At 46.3% G+C, this 12096-nt stretch overlaps 1 protein-coding gene across 2 annotated transcripts in view; it reads left to right on the plus strand.

The window, feature by feature from the left end:
* MGAT5B (mannosyl (alpha-1,6-)-glycoprotein beta-1,6-N-acetyl-glucosaminyltransferase, isozyme B) overlaps positions 1-12096 on the plus strand; it is a 179391-nt gene that overhangs the window by 9751 nt on the left and 157544 nt on the right. For both annotated transcript variants that reach the window (XM_019542677.1, XM_019542676.1), the window contains exon 2: positions 3823-3935. In XM_019542677.1, the coding sequence (XP_019398222.1) occupies positions 3823-3935 (113 nt within the window). The remainder of the gene's footprint in view (positions 1-3822; positions 3936-12096) is intronic.

A 12096-nucleotide genomic window follows, 5' to 3' on the forward strand; every position in this document is an offset into this window, starting at 1 on the left:
AATCTGAATCTGACGCAAATACAAGCTGCTTTGGACAGGCCTATTAGATACCAGGGTAGTAAAGGTGCAGTGAGTTCAAAACAGCAAATTAATAGCGGTGTATAGGTTTCTTGTTCTTCTCCCCCTTCATACAATGCTTAGCACCCAGCATAAGAGATCTGTGATCCTCAGTCAGGCCTGTGGGCATAAATAGTTAAAATATTAAGGAGCTGATCCACTGAGGACAGAAATCAGTGTCCTCACCTGCAGGGCTTGTGACAAACTGTCCTGCTCCTTTAAGCAGTAAAGGTCCAGGGCCATGGAGCCCTGTTAATCATCAGAGCCAGCTGGGAAGGGAGCAAGGGATTATAAAAGCCTGCAAGGGGCTTAATTGAGGAGCAGCAGGTTTGAGTAGAGTAGGGTTGAGCTCACCTTCAAGTGTTGGGATAGGCAAAGGTGACTGAGGCCTGGGGTAGGTAGAGGGGTTGCTTTCCTTTGGATGTTGTTGATGGTATGGTGACGTAGGCTGTGATGTAGTAGCTCAGGGAAGCGGTTGGTATGTGAGGGAGCCAGAGCTGGTCCCTTTTGGGGTGAAAGAAGAAAATAGTGAACAGCTTGCCTTGTGGTAAGTTGTTCTTCAGAGTAGCATGGGGCAAACTAAAAAGAACAACTTGGAGGGTGAGGTGACTTCCCTGAGAGAGAAGATGGTGCCCTGATGAGGGCAGGAGCTATCAAGCTTGTTAAGGGTGGCACTGGATAAGGCTTTATTTTTAGTGGATGAGAGGAAAAGAGTGATGAGATCAGACAGTGCTGTTCAACGTTTGGATCTTGCTGGGAGCTCAAATGCTAGTTCTTGAGTTGGCTGTGACATAGGGGCATTGAGAGGAATAACGTGGTCTGCTCTTGATACAGTGAGAAGCCTGTGGGTAGATCTGGGTGGCACTCTTTAACCAATTTGGGAGTGGGGAAGGGGCAGGGAAGTGGAAAAACTACTAAGATGTTACGTTACAATTGTTCTGAATCAAACAAAAAAACCTGCTGCAGCTGAGTCAGACCATCAGGTCTCAGTGTTTTACAACTGTTTCAGCTTTTCACTTAAACGGATTTAATCACTAAGTTTCCTTTTTAATTTAAAAAGTCCTGAAATAGAACATTTGTTCAGGTAAAAAGCAACCTTTTGTTTGACCCAAAAGAAACACATCCTTCATGTAGCTCTGCCCCAGGCACTGCAGCCTGTGGTGAAGAGAGGAATTGTTCTGTTCTGCTGTTTTGGCCCAAGTTTCAGTAGAAGAATAAAACTAGCTTAATGAGAACTAGGTGCAGCAGTGAGAATCGCACCAACGCATTTGCTGTGCCAAAAGGTCTTTCCATCTACCTTGCTTCTGTGATTGGCAGCCAAGTATTTTTAAAAGTGATTAATGCTAGTATTTCTTGTTCCCTTGAAGTCTATGGGAGTGGTTACCCCAAACTGGACTCTAATCCTGGTTCTCAAAGATGCTTTGAACACTGAACTCAAAAGCTTTTATACCTTTGGAAAAAAATAGCCTGTTGTAGTTTTTAGATGCCCGCCTAGTGCTATAAAACTGCTTGTGGAAAATTAACCAATATGATATTTGGATGCACGAAATTACTAGATATCTTTGTAAACCTTGATCACCACTGACCATATGACCAGTTTTACTTGGTGCCCTAGCTATTTGCCCTTCCCTCCAGTCAAATGTTGCTGAAGCTTTTTCTTTTAAGTTGGATAAAATTATTCTTCCTTCTGATGGACACATGGCAATGGCTATTATTTGCAGCAGAACAGATTTGGATCAAATCTCAGGGGGAGAAGAGGTCATGACAGCAAGTGCTAGAGGATAATGGAACAAGATGCCTAGGGAAGCTGTGGAATTTCCTTTGGAGGTTTCCAAGAAAGGGCTGGATAGGGGTGTCACCGGCATGGCTTGGGAACAATGCATCTCCCTGCTTGGGCAGGGGACTGCACCAGATGATCCTTGATGTCTGTTCCAATCTTTTGGCTCTAAAACAAGAATGACCCCTTTTGCCAGTAGGGACAAAATATGGCATGCGAGAGTGCTAATCCATGGAAACCTCTCCCATCCCTATTCCTATATCACAGACAACTCGTAGTCCCAATGAGCATGTTCTGTTAATTTAACACTTAGTATAGTGTCTGTTCCAGCTCACATCCTACTGAATGAAATCAGTAAGAGGAACAAGGGAATGGCAGTGCCTAGCATGCACGTGTTCATTTCAAGTCAAGATCAGCAATCTGACCAGCGTAGGGCCCACAACCCGATTGTCAGCCTCGCACCTCGCCTGTCCCCCGAATGCAGAGCTGGGCACAATGGGTAGCTCATTCAAATAATGGTAGCCTAGTTACATATAGAGTGATATCTTGTAGCCGCTTGGCACAGGTGTAAATAACAAAGGAAGGTGCAAGGCCTCTCTCCCTTGGAGGCTTTCTCAGTATAAAAGAGAGCATCATTAAGTTACAATAGCTCTCAGCCTTTGCAGCAGAGATTGGTGTTTGATTTGCTAGATGTTATATGAGACAATCCCTGCACTAAAGAGCTTGTTGTCTGAATAGCAAGATGCACAGAGGTTGCAAAGGGAAGCAGACGCATGGAGGTGATGAAAATTAGGGTCAGACCCAAGACTCTGTACTTCCTAGACCAAACCACTGTGCCTCTGACTAGTGCATTGGATGGGTATTGTACGGTTCTTGTCACCACTTCTGAGGAGGTGAAAGGAGACCTGGGTGCCAAAGAAAGCAAGGCCTTTCACTTCTCACTTACCTGCTAACAGCTGGCTTGGGTTGAATAGTGTGGGCATAGCCCTCTTGGACTGAAGAGTTTAAGCATTAGGCAGAAGGTTAGCTGGGTGGCATCTTAGAGACTAGCGATACCTATAGCATCCAACAAGTAGATTGTTGCCTATGAAAGCTCATGCCTTTCTGAACTAGCTAGTCTCTAAGGTGCCACCCAGCCTCACCATCTGCCTGACTTCAGACTAACACAGTTAAGCTTTATAGTGAACATTGGTGTACAACCCTCTTACTTGCCCAAAATGGGACAAAGGCATAGCCAAAGAAAAACAAGAGGTAATGTACCATCATTCTACAGAACAAGACATCACTTAACAAGTTTAGGTCTATATTGCATGACACAATGTTATGGAGGCCATGAGCAAGTTGGATTCAAAACAGGATAGGCCATTCATATGGGTAATGGGCAATAGGTTAAATAGCTATGAAACATATTAGCCCTTGGGCTTCAGGACAAAAATCAGTGACTTAGTGCTTGAGGTCAGGAAGACATGGCTACTATGTCTTCCTGTAGAAGACATGTCTCCTGTACTGTACCACTGCCAGTTAGAAAGGCTTTATACCTTTCTGGAAAGCATTTGCTACAGGCCATGGTTTGGCAATGGGAAATTGGACTGTAGTTCAGACTGGTGGCCTGAGCTGGTGTGATGTGTCATGTCTCCAGAAAGGATCAACACTAGTGATATGGATAACCCTCATTGAAACAGTCAAAAAGGGACTATTAGAGCTAAGAATTGGATCATTGCCAAGGGGCAGAGTTTACGGTCTTGGATCCAACCCTTCCTTCGTTCCTCTCTGCTTCTTTCTCATGCAGAAGATGGGCTGTTCAATAAGGAAATTTGTGCAAGGATGCTCAAGAGTCTGTGTGATGAAGACTCTGCTAGGAGTCAGACCTGTGAGCGTGTCAGGAAAGGACCATTCCCTGTTATCCGTTGATAAGTGGCAGTGACCTGGTTAGCAGGGAAGCTGTTGCTGCTTGCGTCTCCTTATCTTTTCTTCTTCTCCTCCCTCAGGATATTTGTGCTGGGAATTGGATTTTTCACCCTATGCTTCTTAATGACATCACTGGGAGGTCAGTTTTCAGCCAAGCGACTGGGAGACTCTCCCTTCACCATCAGAACTGAAGGTAATTATCAGACATTTTTATTTCTTGCACAGCTATTTAGAAAGGAGGCAATCCAGGCCAGGTCTGTCCTTTGTTACTAGTATTTTTTGGATTAGAAGTTGAGAAACTCAGGAGCGCATGAGTTTCATCTCTTTCCATTGCTGCCCCTTGCTAAACAGACCTTGTGCCTAACAATTATTTTTACTGGCTGTACTAGCTTAGGGCTGGAGGTCTACGTTGCTGGAGATCCTGACACTGCTGTAATCAGCATTAGTTGTTCAATAACTTCCATGTCTGGGTTTATAGTATATCTATTAAGTGTTACAAGTTCTATAAACATTGATGGCAGATTGGCTGGAAATCAGAGGAGACTATGAGGAGCCTGATCCTGAATATTTTACTGATGAAAGGCTTTTCTTGAGAGAAATCATGTCCATCTCTGTTGGGAGGGATGTTTGCTATTTTAATCTCCTTTTCCCCTTCAAAAGAACCACTATAAAAGGAAAGTAGGGGGGCAAACGTGGAGGTCTATCTAAACTAGATGTAATCTCCTTTATATCAATACTTGATAGAGAGGATAGATAGAGAACAAGCAAAAGGTCCTGATGCAATTTTGATGAAGAAGCTCAAGCTATTCAGGACAAATGGTGCAAAAAGCCTGCCTCAGGTTTGAAGAAGAGTAATGCAAGTGATCTTCCAGCTTCCCAGCTGTTTTTGGGAATGCAGCACAACAGGGGTTTTGGAAGTTGGATGGGGAATTGGTGTTGTGCTTGGCCTGCTGGCACCCAGCAGATGGGACAGCTATAGGACATTGGTGGCCAACCTGTGGCATGAGTGCCTGTGCTAGTTATGGCAGCCTCTGTGTGTGGCATGCAGCATATTAGGGAGCGCACAGGCAGTATAGTAGCAGATTATGCCACTCGCGGAGGGTGTGGGGCTAATAATGTGGGACACCTGCCAAAAAAGTTGGTCCCAGGTGCTCTAGGGAATTGTGGAAGGGACATGAGCTGAAGGAAGGGAGCATGTGGCAGAGGATTCTGTGACCTGTGTGGATGGTCTCTTACATGCATCTGTGAGGCACCAGAAACTACCAGTGATATTAATGAGCTAATGCATAAGTAAGGGCTGTAGTGATGGTCTTGATTCCAGTTCAAAGGAAGGTGCTAGCTGACTGCTTGCCCAGGGTGACATGTGAAAAGGTCAGGCAGCTCCAAACACTTGCTAAGTAAAAATGGGCCTGTCTACACATGAATTTATGTGTTCCGAAACTTCATGCACCTTAAGGCGATTTTAGGCACATGTCTATATGTGCACACCATAAGGTGCCTTAACATGGCTCGCTGGGTGAACCCATTTACAATTAGCCCTGAGCAGCACCTTGGACAACCTCCAGCATGTGCAGCCACTCTGGGGCCTGCAGGCGGTGGGCAGGTGCCACCTTGGAAAAGTGGCTGGGAGGATGGTGAGCAATGAGCACATACCTGGCAGGTATGTTGACTGTGTATGTCGATTGAATGGGCCAGAGCCGAGCCTTCAGGGCCCTGTGCTGCCACTGGGCACCGCCAAGAAGAAGTGGCATTTCTTCAAGGTACAGACGCTGGAGCGGTGGTTCCAGCAGCAGCAGTACCTGTTGGTGTGCTCCAGTGTCTTCACCTTGGAGAACAGCTCCTGTCACTGCTTCTTCTTGGCAGCACCCAGGGGCATTGCGGGGCCCTGTGGACTTGGCTGTAGCCCACTCAGTCAACATACATGGTGTTAAGAGGCCTTAAGGCATCTACACATCCCTTGAGGTGCCTTAACTGTTCATGTCTACATCTGATACCTGCATACCTTCCGATATGCAGGTATCAAATTTAGGCATAATTAGTCTAAAATCACCATTTTAAGGTGCATTAAGGGCATGCATGTGTAGACCTATGCCCCTAATGCACCTTAAAAATGGCTAATGCACCTTAAATCAGCATGTGTAAACACACCCAACGTCATAGATTCCTAGACATTAGGGTTGGAAGGGACCTTGCGAGATCATTGGGTCCAGCTCCCTGCCCCAGGGGCAGGAAGTCAGTGGGGGTCAGATCACCCCAGCAAGATAAGCATCCAAGCATTTCTTAAAAGTATCCAAAGCAGGTGCTTGCACCACTTCTGGGGGAAGTCTACTCTGGAGACTTGGATGGTAAAGGAGTTTTTCTTTATGTTTAGTCTAAAATAGTCTTCCAGCAGTTTGTGGCCATTAGACCTTGTCTTCCCTTGGGGTGCCCTGGTGAACAGATGTTTTCCCAGTTCCTGATGCACAGTACACCCCTCATGTACTTATAGGCTGCCATCAAATCACCCTTGAGCCTTCGCTTCTCCAACCTGAAAAGTCCCATGCCTCTCCACCTCTCCTCATAAGGCCTGTTCTCTTGACCTCTAATCATGTCCTGCTATTATGACCTCCCACAGGCTGTTCTGATACTAGATGCAGTGGTTCATGTGCTGGGGTGTTGTTGCTCAGTGTTATCCGAATGGAGTTTCCACTGAATCCCCTGAAGTCTGTCACGGGACGCTCCGGCTTGCTCGTGTAGTTGAATTTAGCCCCCAAGGTCTGGAACAGCCTGCCGCCAGAGGTGGTTCAAGCACCTACTTTGAACACCTTCAAGAGACAATTGGCTGTTTATCTTGCTGGGATCCTATAATTGCTGCTGACTTCCTGCCCCTGGGGCAGGGGGCTGGACTTGATGATCTTCCGAGGTCCATTCCAGCCCTAATGTCTATGAAAATGGCCTAGGGACAGTAAAGTACTTCTAACCCCAATATACCAAGGCGAGAGGGAATTTTCGAGACGTCCAGATTCTGCAGCAGCCAGTGTACATGCTCAGTTTACAGCAGCTGAGGGTCTGGTCACCTGAGTGAAATCTGAAGCTGGCTCTCTGGGCAAGGAGAAACCCGCATGAAAGGGAAGGAGCCTGCCATTCTGTGGGTGGACTCCTGCTGGGCACTAGAGGTGTAACTAGGGGCGGGTGAATGGAGCACTAGCCCCAAAAGCCAATTTAGAAAGGACACCAGAATGGCAGCCACTGGAGACAGCCTGCCCAGTGGCCTGTCTGTAGAGAGGTATGACCCTCTAGTGCCCATCATGCGTGTGTATGCACATGCACCTCCCTGCCCAGGGCTCCAAAATTCCTCGTTATGCTTCTGCTGGGCACCTAAGGTTCACCTGTGACAGGGAGAGATGACTCCTCTTCACACCATCTGAGCTGAATCCAGCCCATGCTTTCTCCACTGAATATGTGCTGGCTTTTCCCCCAGAGCATTTCTGGCATTTGAATATTTTTTTTTCTCGGAAGCTGAACAAGAAAGAGAAAGCAAATCATTTCTGCACTATGCTTATGGTTCGCATGTAAAATAATGGAACAAAGCCGTGTCCCTGTGCGAGTAGATTAAAACGGATTCTGCATGTGAGCCCACTCACAGAATAGGAGACTGTCACCTGATAGAGCACAACAATGTGTGGGTGGTTTAAGTCCCTGTCTAATCGGTAGAGCTTCTTGTGCTACCTATAGCATTAAATCTTTCTTGTGCGTCTATGTAAGATGTATTGATGTTTGTGGAGCACGTACGGCGGGAGGGTTCCCAAAATTCAGATGGTGCTTGTAAACTACTTAGTTGACTTGAAAAGGGATTAACATGTAATACTGCCTTTCCTGGTTGTCTTGCTTTTCTCCCTGGCGGATAGAGTACAAAGGAGTTTTTATTTCCCCTTACCAACCCCCTAATTGTTCCTATCATGAACTCTATTAAGTCTCTTCTCTAAGGGATTAGTGTTTACTTGCCTGGTTTTAGACCAGCCAAATAGAGCAATAGAAAGCTAAGAGATCAATGCCTTCCTTTATTTTTGTGCATGTTTTGCTCAAGTTGGGTGTCTTTTCAGATGTTTCATATAGGCAGGTGGGAGAGAGTTGGCATCTACCATCTGATGGCTACCTGAGTGATGGTCTCTGTTGGTAAGTGGTGGAGTTCGGACTGACAGCAGCTGTTGTATCACTGATTCCTCTGATCAGGACTTCTGTTACAAGCCACCTAACCCACCTGCAGGATGTGTTTTCAGGCTAAAGCACTGAAAAGTATTATATTTGAAAAATAAGTGAGTAATGACAGGTTCCTGCATGCACAAGGGGACCCCCTTCCTAGTCAGATCACCAGCTCCATGATTATTTGAGAAATCTCCCCACGTCCAACCTATGAGTGCTGGTTGACATTAAATGGCTGCAACCCTAAAATAATTGCTGTTATCATGAAATGCCTCTGAGTACCTGCCTTTGCATATGAAGCCTCTAGCGTGTGGTTATCGGACTCAGACAATGGAGAGTAGTTAACCTTAATGACTGTGCTTTTGACTGAACAGTTGGTGTACTAAGGGGTTTGCTGAAGCCCAGGAGAACCATCTTGTTTTTAAAATCTCTTCAGGGAGCTGTTGTTTGATTGAGAAATTCCCAAATGCAAATCAAAGAAGCCATATGTTGGAACTGGGGCATATAAACCAGCGTGGCTCTGAGATGCTGGAAGTACAGGGCATGAGAGAGGTAGAGGTAAGCATGCATTTGTAGTTTGAGGCTGCTGTTCCCCCATGGGACCAACTACACTCAGAGCTGTTCTGAAAAGACCCAGGGTTCGGAAGAGTGATCCTGACCCTAGGTGGAAGGATGCTTTGGTGGTGAGGAAACAGAGGCAGGGAAATAAGGTTGCAGCTGTTCTTGTTTGTGGTTTCTCTTTTGGTCTACAGTCCTGAGCAAAGTGTGACTGGGGGTCTGCTTTCACTGCCATGTGATCCTAGGAGTTAAACTGTAGCTCCATAGCACCCCTTGGCTAACATTTAGGGAGCAGGTATCTTAAGTTACTGGTACAATGTGGGGGATCAGTGTTTGACCTGGAGGACAAAAGCAGTTGGGAGACCATGCACATCAAAGATCTACTAGAGAAGCCAAGTGCTTCTGCCTAATGAGACTCAGGGGAGTTTAGAGCACCCAGACAAAGTGGACTGGCACCCAGTATATCAGCTACCTGAGTGCCCAGCTAGGGGCCTATGACAACTGGCCATGTACAGCCTTGGGGTCAGCTCCTCAGCCTCTCTTAATCTGCCTTGGATTGTTCCAGCTGAAGAGAGCACTCTTGAAGTTCACCTAAGTGGCAATTCTCGTGGCTCCCTGCCAGCTGCCGCCATCTTTCACAGATCCTAGCAGAGCAAGCATGGCAGGACAGTAACATGGCTGTAGCAGATGGCAGTGGAGGGGTTGCTGCAAATAGCTCTAAATTAAAACAACCTTAAAGCTTTGAACTGAGCCCTAGCAGCCCCAGGAGATTAGAGGAGTACAGAAATGATGTGTCCTGTGCTACCACCAGCATGGCAGAAAAATGATTGGTTCCATGATGAAGGATATTGTCCCTTCTGCAGGCCAATTACCACACAAGTCTCTTGCAAGCTCTGAGGGTGGCTATAATCTTTTGGGTGGCTTTTGAGGATTTAGTGTTCACCGGTGCATTTTTCAGGCTGCAGGAAACTCAGAATCCATCTCCTCGCTTTCTGCAATGAACCTCTTCCCCTGAAATTTAAGTTTGCTGTGCCAAATTCTTCTTGGTTAGACCAATGTCGATCTGGAGGGACTTCACTGACTGGGAGGAAGTTACCCCAGAGATATACCTTTACACTCAAGGAAAGAATCTGGTAGGGTAAATCCTTCAGGACTAATCCTGGATTGTTTCCATGAGCTCTTGTCTTGAACTGATGGTCACTTAAAAGTTTCTAGCAGATGAAATGATGGTGTGTGCCCAGAGCTACCTTGCTAACATCAGTTTTGCACTGGTGTTAACTCTAGATTTCAGTGAAACTCCAGTTTTCCACTAGTGTGTTGGTCATCCTCAAGCCTAAAGGTGTGGCTGAAGAACGAGCCTTTCACAGGCTTCTTGATAAAGGTGAAAATTTTCCCCACAGTCTGTTGGGAGCTGATATGTTAAAACTGATTAAATAAATGGGGCCAGAGAGAGACCAGCATCAGCCTGTCATCATACAATACTAGAATTACCATGCTGAGGTCTGTGCATGGAGACTTACCATACCACAGCAAACCTGCTAAAATCTTCATACCAAAGTATGGAAAGTTACTGACCAAGAAACAGAACAGAAAAGAATCAAATATTGCAGTCAAGTGGCTAGGGAGAGGAAAAATCAATCCAAATGTGTAAAGTGTCATCTCTCATTAGTTAGAGAGAGAGGTTATTGGTTAGCCTCTCCTTCTGTCAAGCCATCCTTTGTAATGGGGGAGGAAAGAACTGGTCTATTCAATTCTGAGTTTAAAATGATAACCAGAGCAAAGCTGACAGGCCCAAGGGGAGGAAGAGTAAGGGCTGAGGGTGTGGCAGAGTTGATGTTCCCAGAATCTGAAGTGGCTGATTAATCACGGGTGGGTGCTCAGTGCTGGTAGGTTGTTCTTGATGGCTGTTGCTCTGGTCTTTGGCTTGCATCCCTGTAGGACCACATTTGGCTGGTTTGGTCCAGTCCCATTTCTCTGCTGATCTTTCTCAGGCAGGGAAGGAATGGGTGGGTCATCTCATTTCCTTGTTCTGATGCTTGGGTGAAGAGCCCAGAGGGGAGAGTAGGAATATCAGAGGAGGTGGAATGAAGACTGCAAATCATGTTTCCAGTTGGTTCTTACTGGTGCAGGCATCCCTGTCAATGCATAGAGATCTGGGCGTTGAGATGTTATGGTGAACCTTGAAGCTCAGGAGTGAAGGTCCAATTCCCTATGGCAAACTGGAGACTTGTCAGCCTTTCCTCCTCTGGGAATGCCTCATTTTCTTCCCTCAAATGATGGCCTGGGAGATGCAGTATGGAACCCCAAATGGCTCAGAAATGGGCAAAGGGTGGAATGGACTTTCCTTTCCTTGTCCTGTTCATTAATTTGACCTTTTTTCTAGCACATCAATCTTGGCCCATTGGTTTTCAGTCCTGTACCTCCCAATTACCAGGTATGAACTCAGTCCAGTCCTTGGGCTACACAAATTGGCTTTTCTGTTTGCATTAATTTAGTCTGTCCCCACCTTTTTTCCTGTCCTGTCTGTGCTTATCTCTCTAGGCAACTGAAACATTTCTATAAACTTGCTTTTACTGCCCCTCAGTTGAACTCACAACTGAGGTAGGCTGGCTGGTGGTTTGGATTATAGAGATCCAATCTTCTTGCATGTTGCAGCTTTAGGGAGGAAGAAATGGGGAATTGCTTCTCTTATCTGGATGCAGAAGAAGCAGTGAATCTTGACTCTGATGGGATTTTGTCAATCATTAATGGTATTTTTCATATTCCTGTGTCTTCAACTTTTAAAAGTCTTGGGTTTTTAGGCCCTGTCTACCTAATAAACTGAGGGTGGCTAAGACCAGGGTTTTCCAGGCCACAATGGTGCTCTGCACAAACTGCCTTCTAAAATGGAAGCAGGGTAGCTACATCTGCTCAACACTTCAAGTGGCCTAATTACCACTGATGGGTAACAGGGCTGATTAACCTCATCGCTTTACTAATTAGCTGTCTGTAGTGCCACATGGACATGACTACACTGCCTCTGGTTTAGGAGACAACCTGCACAGAGCTCAGCATGTTTGAGGGCACCTCTGCCATGCCTAGTAATCTTACCATGTTGCGTGGTGCAGTGAGCTCTTTCCATACCTGGGGCAGAGGCTGGGGATGACCAAGGATACGTCCTGGTGCCCAGCCCCCTCCCCCCCCCCACCCCAATTTGATATTTAGTTTTGCTTCAATCTTAAACTGAATAACACAGTCCTAGCTCCCTAGCATGTTAGTAAAGCTTCTAGTTGAAAATAAACTGGAGAAAAAGATGTATTGTTCTATGTGACAATAGACCCTGCCATCTGCAACCCCCGCCTTTTCAAAATTCTCAATCTTCCCATGGGGATGGGGTGGGAAATTCTGCTGATCGCTGGAGAGCAGGGGGAAAGGGAGGAGGAATGGAGTATTACCTGCCCTGAGTGTCTGCACTCTGGTGTCAGCTGCTACTGCTGCAGCTCCTGCTATAGCAAGATGGGCTCAGGCTGCTGCAGCTGAGAGACTGGTTGTAGTAGCCCTGTATCATGGACTTCCAAGGGGCAGCCCTCCTTACCCAAGGCATGCTACTGGGTGCAGAGCTACACCTTCCACGG

The sequence above is a fragment of the Crocodylus porosus genome, unplaced genomic scaffold (assembly GCF_001723895.1).
Source record: "Crocodylus porosus isolate Cpor-Errol unplaced genomic scaffold, CroPor_comp1, whole genome shotgun sequence".
In the NCBI taxonomy this organism is placed as follows: Eukaryota; Metazoa; Chordata; order Crocodylia; family Crocodylidae; genus Crocodylus; species Crocodylus porosus.